The 14,354-nt window shown below is 42.6% G+C and overlaps 1 protein-coding gene across 1 annotated transcript in view; it reads right to left on the bottom strand.

Annotated features, from left to right (window-relative positions):
* Positions 1-11,067, bottom strand: part of LOC120910534 (zinc finger protein 585A-like) — a 55,004-nt gene extending 43,937 nt beyond the window's left edge. The window contains exons 1-3 of the mRNA XM_040322291.1: positions 10,965-11,067; positions 8,736-8,800; positions 8,526-8,649 (exon numbers count right to left, since the gene is read on the bottom strand). Of these exons, the coding sequence (XP_040178225.1) occupies positions 8,526-8,610 (85 nt within the window). The 5' untranslated portion in view covers positions 8,611-8,649; positions 8,736-8,800; positions 10,965-11,067. The remainder of the gene's footprint in view (positions 1-8,525; positions 8,650-8,735; positions 8,801-10,964) is intronic.
* Positions 11,068-14,354: the final 3,287 nt, after the last annotated feature.

The following is a 14,354-nucleotide window of genomic DNA, read 5'->3' as shown; positions in this document are numbered from 1 at the left end:
TGACCTGGTGGGGTCAGAATAACCACTTGTAATATCTCAAGATATCCTGCAATATGAATTATCAGTTATCAGTCACATCTCATGTAATTTATAATTAATATTTCTCAGTCACCCTATGCCCAAAAGGGGCACAGGATGACCCTAGACCCAATAGTTATTAGTGACGCTGGCACAGGAGTACCCCTCATCCTTCAAAAGTCTGGGTGTCATGGGTCATTCTGTTACACATCCTATGTGCTTTTTCCTGCTTTGCATCCTCTACATTTATATACACTGTTATTCACTGGGTGTGTAATATATATTTAGATTGTTTATGTTATTGCATACTTAACACCACTATTTATTCTTAAAGCGTTTCTCCACCCTAAAGTGGAGTCCCGCTGATCGGAACCCTCCCCCCCTCCGGTGTCACATTTAACACCTTTCAGGGGGGAGGGGGGTGCAGATACCTGTCTAAAGACAGGTATTTGCACCCACTTCCGGCCACACGCTACGGGCAAAAGACGGGTTTTTCTGACTTCCCGTCTGTCGCCCGTTGTGTGCTGGGAACACTCGGCTCCCAGCACACAGCGTGTGAGCCAATCGGCGGGCGCAGCGCGACTCGCACATGCGCCGTAGGGAACCAGGCAGTGAAGCCGCAGCGCTTCACTTCCTGGTTCCCTCAGCGTGGATGGCAGGGGGAGCAGCAGAGAGACGAGCTTTAACCTGTGGTTGGTATGTTTTTTTTTTTTTATAAATATGGAGGATTCCAGCTTTCCAGTAGATATCCTTGGTTTTATGGCTATCCAAAATGTTATTAACCAATAAAAAAAAAAACAGTCGAAGAGTGTGGTGTAAAGAATGGCTCCTCAACCGTCCCAAGTAGTCTTGCATACAGCTCATCCGTGAAATTCAGGAGAACAACTCTTGTCCGCTGTCACTCCATGGATACAAAAACAGGACACAGCCTTGCATGGGGCTATTAGTGCAGAGCAAAAGCTGATAGCCACCTTGTGTTATGTGGTGACAGAGCAAAGCCTGCAGGACCTAACATTTACTACAGGAATTTCCCCACGGGCCCTTGGCAAGATCATCCCTGAGACGTACAAGGCACTGATTACTGCTCTACAGAGTGAATATATGAAGGTAATGTGAATATTTGACCTTAAAAAAAAAATGTCATTGTTTTCTATGATCAATTTATAATTGTTATTTACCGCTGCTTATTACCATTACCAAATTTCCATGTGTAAAATATTTAGCTTGGTGCAAATTGGTGTCTGTAGAACACAGATTCATGTATCCTACCTGATTCCTTTTTTTACAGTTTCCACAAAACCCAGAAGAATGGTTGGAGGTGGCCAAAGAGATGACTTCCAAGAGATGTGGAACTTGACAAACTATGGCGACGCAATAAATGGGAACTTGTTAGGATTTCTCCGGCTGACAACTCTGGCTCTTTTTATTACAACTACAAAGGGTTCTTCAGCATTGTTATGATGGCAGTTGTTAATGCAAACTATGAATTCCTATACTTGGACATAGGTAAAAAACGGATGGCAATGAGATGGCAGTGTTATTGAACAAGCGGAATTCTATAGGGAGGAGCGGCGTGCTGACGTCACCACAGTTTACCTCGCTGCTATCCGAGGGAGGGCGGATAGTGAAAGCTGGCCGGCTTCAGCAATATACACGCTACTTTTAACTGAAATTCATGTGAGTGCAATCTTTGCTTTTATTCAATACATTTTTAGACGTTATTATACTATATCAGTACCTTCTTTTTTTGGGTCATCTTGAATGAGGAATTTCCGTGCAATCCTTGTTATGGAACGTATGGGTGATTACTGAACAGGACATCCCAGGGAATTGTAGTCTGAGCCATTAGCCATATATGCCTATGATCTTGGTTGAGTCGGTAAGCAGATAGGATATAAGAGGTGGAGGTCTCATCTATTCCCACTTTTCTGGCATGGTGTTCCGGGATCTGTGTGTTTGCACTTATTATATAAGAGTTCAAGTAGAACTTCACTGGATTTTGGACTTTTTTATGAACTTTAATATTTATTTATCTATATCACAATCACAGACACTTATGTGTTTAAGATTAAGTGTATGTTTTTTGCACAACTATTTGTGTGTATTCATTTGTTTTTTGTGATTTATGCAGCGCAGCTTATTTTTTCCAGAATTCTATAGGCGCCTCCAGAATAAGACACTTAATTTGCCAAGCACTATGTAGAATGTGGAAAGTATGAATTTTGTTTTTGTTGCAGACGATGCCTTCGCATTAGGAGAACACCTATTGAAGCCCTTTGTGTAGCTTGACCCCAGATCAGAGGATCTTTAATTATAGGCTGTCCAGGGCATGCAGGGGGGTCGAAAATGCATTTGGAATTCTGGCCAACAGAGTTCGCATTTTTCAAACCTCAATTCACCTAGCCATGTACAAAATAGACACAATAGTTCTGTCATGCTGTGTCCTTCATAACTACCTACGTCGACATGCTCAGGGCTACTTTGTTGCAGCACCAGATCTGGAAGCTGAGAGACTTGGCAGAAATATACAAGTGGAAGGGCAGGAGCGCCTTGCTGGACTCACATCTCTTGACCAAGGACATACTCTCTAAGCCACTGATGGGTGACTTGTTTAAAGTATAATGGAGTTTTTTGGGTGTGATGTGATAGATTTAGGTCTGCAGGAATTTTAGTAATATGCTCCTTTAAAAATAGAGTGCTGACTTGGTCCCAGATCACACAGAACGCATTCTGAACATGAAAAAGGATGCTCACCTGTGTGATATCACTGGTGAAAAACAAGGTCTATTTTCTGAATGAAACATTTCCCGCACTCTGAACACATAAAGGGATCCTCACCCATGGGAATTCTGTTGTGTTGAAGAAGGTTTCCTTTGAAACATTTGCCACACTCTGAACATGAACAAGGACAGTCACCTGTGTAAGTTCTCTGGTAAACAACGCATTCTCTTTTCTAGTGTTTAAGAAGGTATCCTTTCTGATTGAAACATTTCCCACACTTTAGAAACAAGAAAAGGATGCTCACTCTTGTGAATTCTCTGGTGTATAACAAGTTTTCCTTTCTTAATGAAAGATTTCCCGCACTCCGAACACGAATAAGGCCGCTCACCTGTGTGTATTCTCTTGTGAACAACCAGGTCTCTATTCTGAAAGAAACATTTCCCGCACTCTGAACAGGAAAAGGGACGCTCACCTGTGTGAGTTCTCCGGTGTTGAAGAAGGTTTCCTTTGTCGCTAAAATATTTGCCACAGTCTGAACACAAGAAGGGGCGCTCACCTGTGTGAACTCTCTGGTGGTTAAGAAGGTGTCCTTTCTGAATGAAACATTTCCCGCACTCTGAACATGAGAAAGGACGCTCACCTGTGTGAGTTCTCTGGTGATTTAGAAGATTTCCTTTATGATTGAAACATTTCCCGCACTCCGAACATGAGAAAGTACGCACATCCTTGTGGCTTTTCTGGTGTGTGAGAGGCTCTCTTGTTTCTTTGAAAGAATTCCCTGACACTGTAGATGACAAGGAATGCTCTCCTGTATGAGATCCTTCATGGTTCAAGATAGACCCTTCGAGATGGGATGGATCTGTTGATGTATCTGTACTGTGAGATCCCAGATTTGTTTCAGCAGTAATAGTATGTGGATTATCAGAAGATTCCTCAGGATTGGAGGGATCCATTGGTCTCTCCAAATGATATATTGTTTGTGTATTGGGAATTTCTCCTGGAGAACGTTGTGTGGTGGGAACTTCTCCTGGAGAACGTTGTGTGGTGGGATTTTCTCCTGGAGAACGTTGTGTGGTGGGATTTTCTCCTGGAGAACGTTGTGTGGTGGGATTTTCTCCTGGAGAACATTTTGTGGTGGGATTTTCTCCTGGAGAACGTTGTGTGGTGGGATTTTCTTCTGGAGAACGTTGTGTGGTGGGATTTTCTCCTGGAGAACATTTTGTGGTGGGATTTTCTCCTGGAGAACGTTGTGTGGTGGGATTTTCTCCTGGAGAACGTTGTGTGGTGGCATTTTCTTCTGCTTTACATTCTGAAGATACGTTATTCAGGACACAGTGTCCTCCTGTTGGAAATCAATGTTTAAATGTTAGAAGAATTCTTCATTCCTTTCATTCAGAAGTCATATACAGTACATTGGTCTAACACTCTACAGCAGTGTTTCTCATTCTTTTTATAGTCAAGGCACCCTTTAACCACTTAACGCTGATATACGTCGGCAGAATGGCACGGCTGGGCACATCAACGTACCTGTACGTTGCCCTTTTAGCCCAGCTGTGGGGTCGCGGGCGCGTGCACGCGACCCGGTCCGAAGCTCCGTGACCGCGGGACTCGCGGACCCGATCGCCGCTGGAGTCCCGCGATCGGTCCCCGGAGCTGAAGAACGAGGAGAGCTGTGTATAAACACGGCTTCCCCGTTCTTCACTGTGGCGCCGTCATCGATCGTGTGTTCCCTGATATAGGGAATCACAATCGATGACGTCACACCTACAGCCACACCCTCCTACAGTTAGAAACACAGATGAGGTCACACATAACCCCTTCAGCGCCCCCTTGTGGTTAACTCCCAAACTGCAATTGTCATTTTCACAGTAAACAATGCATTTTAAATGCATTTTTTGCTGTGAAAATGACAATGGTCCCAAAAATGTGTCAAAATTGTCCGAAGTGTCCGCCATAATGTCGCAGTCACCAAAAAAAATCGCTGATCGCCGCCATTAGTAGTAAAAAATAAATAAGTAATAAAAATGCAATAAAACTTCCCCCTATTTTGTAAACGTTATACATTTTACGCAAATCAACTGATAAACGCTTATTGCGGGTTTTTTTTACCAAAAATATGTAGAAGAATACGTATCGGCCTAAACTGAGGAAAAAATAATATTTTTTATATATTTTTGGGGGATATTTATTATAGCAAAAAGTAAAAAATATTGCATTTTTTTTCAAAATTGTCGCTCTATTTTTGTTTATAGCGCAAAAAATAAAAACCGCAGAGGTGATCAAATACCACCAAAAGAAAGCTCTGTTTGTGGGAAAAAAAGGACGCCAATTTTGTTTGGGAGCCATGTCGCACGACCGCGTAATTGTCAGTTAAAGCGACGCAGTGCCGAATCGCAAAAACTGTCCGGGTCCTTTAGCTGCCTAAAGGTCCAGGTCTTAAGTGGTTAAAATTATGGACAGTCTCAAGGCGCCCCATTCTAAAATGTAAAAAACTATTACAATAGTTTTACGTAATGCATCCACACAAGTAGGACACCCAACGTTAGAGGTGATTTATTCTTCCAAAGCAAATACACTTTTGCACACTGGTACCGACTAGTATTCCAATGTTTCTCTTATCCTCTCCATCAGCCAGCTAATGGGACCCCAGTCCTGAGGCAGAAGGGCACAGCAGAGTCAAAGTTGGCAATAGTTGTCAACTGATGACATAATTAAAGTGGAGTTCCACCCATATAAAATTCTGCAGCTACAAAAAGTGTAGCTGTTGACTTTCAATAATCGCACACTCGCCTGTCCTATGGTCCAGCGATGCGGGTGAACAAAGCCCTGCTCCTCTCCGCGGTGCTGGCATTCTAACTGTGGGCAATCTTCTGGAACCTGAGACGTGTCCCAGAAGATTGCACAGAGGGAGGTGGGAGAGGTGAACTTCTTTCTAATCAGCTATGAGTAAACACTGAAGTTAGTGTGAAACGCGTCAGGTGTCCTAGGTTCCGTTGCTGTGGTTTGTAGTACCTGCTTCCATTTTTTTACATTAAAGTTATGTTGGATTAGAGTGCGGCTGTCCTGATCATCTTTTGTTCTTATTTGCCATGTGCATTGCTAGCACCCTCAGTTCCTGAGAAAAAGATTTGCACCCAACAAGACCTGCCTACTGTAATGCATAGTTATGTCATTTATGCATATAATACAGTAAACCTGCATCTCCTGATGAAGCTTTTTGAAGCGAAACATGTGGAGTGGCGGTGTCTGTATATGCCTTGAATATAACAAATGATATAATAATTTTTTTTTATCATGTTTTATTGTTGTAATAAAATGTATAAAATGTTATCATTTGTAATCTATTTACTGAATGGACACCTAAAAAGTCCCCAGGTTTGTTCCTTTCTCCCTTTTTTTTTTTTCTTTTTTTTACAATATATTGGTATGTGGTGTCTTTTCTGATCTCTTTGCCCTTACAGTACTTTCAAAAACTCACCTGTATGAGTTTTCTGGTGTTTTAGAAGGTATCCTTTCTGACTGAAACCTTTCCCGCACTTCGGACACGAGAAAACACACTCACTCTTGTGAATTCTCTGGTGGATAACAAGTTTTCCTTTCTTAATGAAAGATTTCCCGCACTCCGAACACGAATAAGGCCGCTCACCCGTGTGAATTCTCTGGTGAACAACAAGGTCTCTGTTTTGAAAAAAACATTTCCCGCACTCTGAACATGAAAAGCGGCGCTCACCCGTGTGAGTTCTCCGGTGCTGAAGAAGGTTTCCTTTATCACTAAAATATTTACCACAGTCTGAACACGAGAAGGGACGCTCCCCTGTGTGAATTCTCTGGTGATTATAAAGGTGTCCTTTCTGAATGAAACTTTTCCCACACTCTGAACATGAGAAAGGACGTTCACCTGTGTGAGTTCTCTGGTGATTAAGAAGGTTTCCTTTATGATTGAAACATTTGCCACACTCTGGACACGAGAAAGTACGCACACTCTTGCTACTTTTCTGGGTTTCTTTGAAAGAATCCCCACACATTGTAGATGACGTGGAATGCTCTCCTGTGTGAGATCCTTCATGGTTTAAAGAAGATCCCTTGAGATGGGATGTATCTGTACTGTGAGATCCCAGATTTGTTTCAGCAGTAATAGTATGTGGATTATCAGACGATTCCTCAGGATGAGAGGGATCCATTGGTCTCTCCAAGTGATGAGGTCTGTGATATATTATTTGTGTAATAGGATCTAGTCCTAAAGAACATTGTGTGGTGGGATTTTCTTCTTCTTTATATTCTGAAGATACGTTATTCTGGACATAATGTCCTCCTGTTGGAAATCGATTTTTAAATGTTAGAAGAATTCTTCATGTCTTCCTATCAGAAGTCATATACAGTATGTTGGTCTAACACTCTACAGTATCTCAGCGATCTGGTATGGAATTGGGTGCAATCATAACATAAAACCAGATAAAGGATACAATACACAATAAACAGACTAGGCAACAGTGTTTACATTGATGACATTATTAATGTGAGAACAGAGATGGACCTTCCTTTGGGAACATGACGTTATATTGAGGAATGGAGATGGACCTTTCATATGGTGTACAGTATCTCCTCCTCATTTGTTGGGAACATGACGTTATATTGAGGAATGGAGATGGACCTTTCATATGGTGTACAGTATCTCCTCCTCATTTGTTGGGAACATGACGTTATATTGAGGAATGGAGATGGACCTTTCATATGGTGTACAGTATCTCCTCCTCATTTGTTGGGAACATGACATTATATTGAGGAATGGAGATGGACCTTTCATATGGTGTACAGTATCTCCTCCTCATTTGTTGGGAACATGACGTTATATTGAGGAATGGAGATGGACCTTTCATATGGTGTACAGTATCTCCTCCTCATTTGTTGGGAACATGACGTTATATTGAGGAATGGAGATGGACCTTTCATATGGTGTACAGTATCTCCTCCTCATTTGTTGGGAACATGACGTTATATTGAGGAATGGAGATGGACCTTTCATATGATGTACAGTATCTCCTCCTCATTTGTTGGGAACATGACGTTATATTGAGGAATGGAGATGGACCTTTCATATGGTGTACAGTATCTCCTCCTCATTTGTTTGGAACATGACGTTATATTGAGGAATGGAGATGGACCTTTCATATGATGTACGGTATTTCCTCCTCAGCTGTTGGGAGCATGATGTTATATTAAGGAATGGAGATAAACCTTTCATACTTATCCAAGAAAAATTATATGTTAACTTTTTCTGAACTTAATGTTAATTACTTACTTGTGTCCATATATAGAGTGGATTCCTCCTCTTCACATTTCATAATCATCTCCCCTTCCTCCATAAACTGCTGATCTCCACTCACCAACGTTTCTTCTTCTTCCTCTTTAATCTCAACTTTGATGTCTTTCAGGTCTTCACACTGAATCCCAAAATGATAACATTAATAAAAATGTCAGTAAGAAAATAATATATAGGAATGTTATATTAGAATTATATTTGAGTTATATTGCCCAGTCCTCTTTGTCATCTCATAGTTCAGAATATCTACCTGGTCATAGTAAGGGATTGTGTGATCTTCCTGTGTGGAATCCCGGGAATACAGAGGACGGGGACATCTCCCTGGTGGGTTCCCATTACTGGATCCATCTGTAGGAAACACACACACACTGACTGAATACATTGTTTCTATGTGTTTATCAGATGATGGGGGATCTAGGTGGACCCTCCGTACTGCTCTCTCCTTTATAATAAAGTCTCCTCTTACCCAGTGATGTGAGAGGCGGCTGATCCTCCATCATGACGTCCTTGTAGAGATCCTTGTGTCCTTCTAAATACTCCCACTCCTCCATGGAGAAATAGACAGTGACATCCTGACACCTTATAGGAACCTGACACACACAATGATACAGTCACCATCCAGACACATCCCTTGTCTGTTACTGGATAATGTCCCAGAATTCCCGGCACCGCTCACCTCTCCTGTCAGCAGATCAATGATCTTGTTGGTGACTTCTACAATCTTCTTGGCACTGGTTACCTCTGTTGTCAGACAAAATATAAAAAATAAAAGGTAAAATAAATAAGAAAAAAAAATGGAAACACGCCCCGAGAGCAATAATTCTAGCCCTAGACTCCCTCTGTAACTCAAAACATGCAACCTGTAGAATTTTTTAAACATCGCCCATGGAGATTTTTAAGGTTAAAATTTTGTCGCCATTCCACGAGCGGGCACAATTTTGAAGCGTGACATGTTGGGTATCAATTTACTCGGCGTAACATTATCTTTCACAAAATACAAAACAGTTGGGCTAACTTTACTGTTGTCTTATTCTTTAATGAAAAAATGTGTATTTTTTTCCAAAAAAAGGGCGCTTCTACCGCTGCGCAAATACGGTGTGACATAAAGTATTGCAACGACAGGGTGTTAGAAAAAAATATATATTTAATGTTCAGGGGTTCTAAGTAATTTTCTAGCAAAAAAAATAAAAAATGTTTTTATTTTGTAAACACCAAATCTGAGGAGGCTCATCCTTAAGTGGTTAAAAAAAAAAAAAAACATTGAGCTTACTCCCCCAATTTATACCTGGCTCTTTAGGTCTGGTATGTATTTCAAGGGAAAAGTCCACATGACAATCAAGAAGAAAAGTGTGAAGCCCTTCCTTAAAATCCATACATGACCCTTTTCCCAGCATGCAGCCTGGCTGGCTAGAAAAGGAAGAGGGGCCAGTGTGCACCCCACCCTCAACCATAGCAGACCACATATTCTCAAAAGGGGGCGGTACCATGCTAGGGGGGGCATTTCCCTGGCAGAGCACATTGTCCCCATGTTGACAAAGACAAGGGCCTCTTCCCCACAACCTTGGCCTGGTAGTTGTGGGGGTCTGTGGGTAGGGGGCTAATCAGAATCTGGAAGCTTCTGTTAATAATAAGGGGGATCCCAGGTGAATAAAGGGTATATATTACCCCAGGGGTTGACAAATTTGCTTGGAATCTAGGAGCCAGCTAAAAAAGTTAGGAGCCAGAAAACGCACCCCGTCCCGACGAGCTTGCGCACAGAAGCGAACACATACGTGAGCAGTGCCCGCATATGTAAACGGTGTTCAAACGCAATTTTGAAGCGTGACATGTTGGGTATGAATTTACTCGGCGTAACATTTATCTTTCATAATATTAAAAAAAATGGGGATAACTTTACTGTTGTCTTATTTTAATTTAAAAAAGTGTAATTTTTTCCCAAAAAAGTGCGCTTGTAAGACCGCTGCGCAAATACGGCGTGACAGAAAGTATTGCAACGATCGCCATTTTATTCTCTAGGGTGTTAGGATAAAAAATATATATAATGTTTGGGGGTTCTAATTAGAGGGAAGAAGATGGCAGTGAAAATAGTGAAAAATGACATTAGAATTGCTGTTTAACTTGTAATGCTTAACTTGTAATACCAACGGCCACCACCAGATGGCGCCAGCTCACATCTGGTGGTAATAACTTGTAATACCAACGGCTCACCACCAGATGGCACCAGCTCACAAAAAAAAAAATTTTTTTTTTTTTTGCCCACCTTTCAAGCCAAGTCGCCAGGACACTATTTCTAGTCGCCATGGCGACCTGGTGCCCGGGATTTGTCGATCCCTGTATTACCCCTATTCGTTCACAACAAAAATTTAAATAAAAACAACATTTTTACAGATTCTTTAATTAAAAATAAAAAAGTCTCATGATGTACAGCCATCATCAATCTAAATTTTCCAGTAATGTAGATACCACGCCATTCATGATGACCAATGTCCACCAAACCACCTGCTGACGCGTATTCCATTGATTCTTTTCCAGTGGATTACATCTGATCTAAACAATGTGGTGGAGCCTCGAGGGTGAGGTATATTGACGTCATTGGAGAGCCAAAAACGCCCAAAACAGCGCTATGGAGGATGGATAAATGTCTCTATAATTGACATTTTAACTTCAGCTTGTTCAATTAAGATTTGATAAAATATCTGGAAGCTGATTGGTTTTTATGCAGAGCTGGATAAATGGCTCTATATTTAGGATGTATCTGGTCTATAAACCAGAGGCTCTGGATGGACAGTTGGATAAATGGTTCTATATTTAGGATGTATCCGGTCTATAAACCAGAGGCTCTGGATGGACAGTTGGATAAATGGTTCTATATTTATGGCTATCAACCAAAATATCATGATATTACCTGATCTACTTCCAGTAGTGTTTCCTCATATTTTCCTTACGAAATCACCTTTCATCTGGAACTTCCTGTCGTAACCCTACATCACTTCCTGTCTGTACATTACATCACTTCCTTCTTTGCGTTCCACGCTTATAAGTGAGATCTCCATCTTGTGGAGAATGTAAGTACTGCAGCCTACATTTTGTACGTCAAAACCAGGTATCACCGTGCATTTATCGTTTTTGACGCTTATCCTAATCTCAAGTAAATGAATAATTAATGAATTTCTTAGAATGTTTCATAGTTCTATATGAAAGAAGCTAGCATAGCGATAAAACACTTTCCAGATAGAAATGTGAGATCTTCGTAGTTCTATAGTCCGGTACTTGAGTGAGCAAATTTGACAATTATGCACTAATGATCATTGATATAATGTGTATAGTGGACCAATGTGGTTGAGTTGTGTAGAGGGAATAAAATCTGTCAAGGGACAACCATACTAAGATGATGTTGTTGCGAACATGGTAAATCTTTCTCTGTATAAAAAGTGAGCATAGTGTCAAGTCTCCAGGTGGTCATCTGGTATCGTCAATATAACGCCTGCTGTCTAGTCTGATACCACTGATCCATCGCCTGCTGTCTAGTCTGATACCACTGATCCATCGCCTGCTGTCTAGTCTGATACCACTGATCCATCGCCTGCTGTCCAGTCTGATACCACTGATCCATCGCCTGCTGTCCAGTCTGATACCATTTATCCATTGCCTGCTTTCCAGCTTGATACCACGGATCCATCGTCTACTATCCAGTCTTGATCCATCACCTGCTTTCCAGTCTGTTACCACTGATCCATTCCCTGCTGTCCAGTCTGATACCATTAATCCACCACCTGCTGTCCAGTCTAATATGGCCCCAGTGCTTAGCTTTCAGATGGCCCATGGGATTCGAACATTGGGATATACTTTTGTCTTGAGATACTGCAAGCTTTGAGTGATACATCTGATCTGGGGGAAAGCACATAGCCAGTTTACAGAGGGGTACCAAGCCAGTTACCAGACCCTGTTGGCAGGGTATCCTGTAGGTTGGCGGATTTTTGACCTAAAGAAATCTAAGGCCTCGTACACACGATAGGTTAACCAGAGGACAACGGTCTGATGGACCGTTTTCAGCGGTCAAAACCGATCGTGTGTGGGCCCCATAGGTTATTTATCCATAGGTTAAAAAAAAGCCAACTTGCTTTAAATTTAACCGATGGATTCCTAACCGATAGGTCAAAACCGATCGTTAGTAGGCACAACCATCGGTTAAAAATCTACGCATGCTCAGAATCAAGTCGACGCATGCTTGGAAGCATTGAACTTCGTTTTTTTTCAGCACGTCGTTGTGTTTTACGTCACCGCGTTCTGACACGATCGTTTTTTTAACCAATGGTGTGTAGGCGCGAAGGACCATCAGTCAGCTTCATCGGGTTAACCTATGACAACGGTCCTTCAGACATTTTCCAGTGATGTAGATCCACACCATTCATGATGACCAATGTTGAAGTATGTTTTTGTTTTTGTTGAAGCTTGCAGTATCTCAAGAGTATATCCCAATGTTCGGATCCCATGGGCCATCTGAAAGCTAAGCACTGGGGCCATATTAGACTGGAGAGCAGGTGGTGGATTAATGTCCTTCAGACCGTTCTCATCAGATGGACTGATCGTGTGTACGAAGCTTTACAAGTCTTCTAGACTGTAAGCTCTAACGAGCAGGGCCCTCTGATTCCTCCTGTATTGAATTGTATTGTAACTGTACTATCATCCTTGATGTTGTGAAGCGCTGCGCAAACTGTTGGTGCTATATAAATCCTGTATAATAATAATGTCTTCAGACACTGATGTTGGGAGACCTTCTCCTGTTTGGACTTATCGAACACAAGGGTCTCTCATATGGACTTTTATGATCAAGGCTTTGTGGAGCAATCTGGAGGAAACAGATACCCACACTCAGTATCCTAACAGACATTCTTCCTGCTGATTAGCAACCTGGTGTCAGCTGTCCGGCTAAAACACGCTGTTTGGCTAATGCACATGCGCATATGCATAGAAGACATACAGCACCTTGGCCTACGCATATGAGCATACGCGTTTGCGCGCACACACACGGACAGTTGCATGCACGCTCACTGCTGACATGTTGCTTATTTAAACATGATTCCTGCACTGGTCCTGTGCTGTATGGTCTTCTGCCTTGTCCCGTGATCCAGTCTTGATGCGCATTTATGATCCTGTTATGGACCAGGCTGCCTCTCTGTCCTTGCTCTCAGATTATCCTTGTCTGCCCATGTTTTCTGCCTGCCTTTGCCACGACCCCGGCCTGGACTACTGACCACACTTCTGCCTAGTGACTCTGTACCTCACTTCCTGATTGTTGCTGACCTCTGCCTGTTCCTGACTCCGATTCCATGTACGTTCTGGTGTCTGCCATCGCCTGAACTTGGCACAACCACAGTGCATCACCAGCTGTACCTCTTTCTGTCAGATACCAGCGCTCTTAATTTTTTGCTCACAGTGGCTACACCTTGGCACTTGTGCCTTTCCTTCACCCATGCAGTCCCTGTTTCACTATCAAGGGCTGCTCAAATGGAAACTGTGCAAGAGCCCACCCCCATCATCTCAGGAACCGCAATGGACAATGCACATGCACACGGCCAGGAGTGTACCTGTGCTATTTAAACAAGGCTGTAGCATTGGGTCATTTATGTTTGGTCTACAGCGTTCTGTGTGTTTAACCCTGATTCCTCTGCCTGACCTTTGTTCTTAACCCGTCTTGCTCCTGACTACATTTGCCTGCTACCTGCTCTGACCTTGGCTTTGTTCCTTTATTCTGCCTGCTGTTCCTGCCTTATCTGCCTCACCTTTACTGACATTGGCCTGTGACCCGACTACTCTTCTGCCTGCCTTTTTATGCCTGACTTTTACCGGCCCAGCTTGTCTTACCATGTAACCTTCTCATCCAGCCTGCTTCAGCTCCTTCAGGCCAGCGAGCTTACATCTGGCTCCTGCTTAATTTCCACAGTCTGCCTCCAACCAAGCTCCATCCCTGGTGGATGGTACTGCTGGTGGGTATCCTTGGTGGATGGTGCTGCTGGTGGGTATCGCTGGCACTGCTGGTGGGTACTGTCAGCACTGCTAGTGGGTTTCCCTGGTGGATAGTATGGCTGGTGTTTACAGCTGATTGGTATCCATGGTGGTTACTGTCAGCACTGCTGGTGGGTATCTACGGTGGATAGTATGGCTGGTGAGTATCCCTGGTGGGTACCCCTGGTGGATACTGCTGGTGGATATTATGGCTGGTAGGTATCCCTGGTGGATGGCACGGCTGGTGGATATCCCTGGTGGATAGTACAGCTGGTGGGTATTCCTTGTA

This window comes from Rana temporaria, chromosome 8 (genome assembly GCF_905171775.1).
Source record: "Rana temporaria chromosome 8, aRanTem1.1, whole genome shotgun sequence".
Lineage (NCBI taxonomy): Eukaryota > Metazoa > Chordata > Amphibia > Anura > Ranidae > Rana > Rana temporaria.
This window is presented reverse-complemented; position numbering and strand designations above follow the sequence as displayed.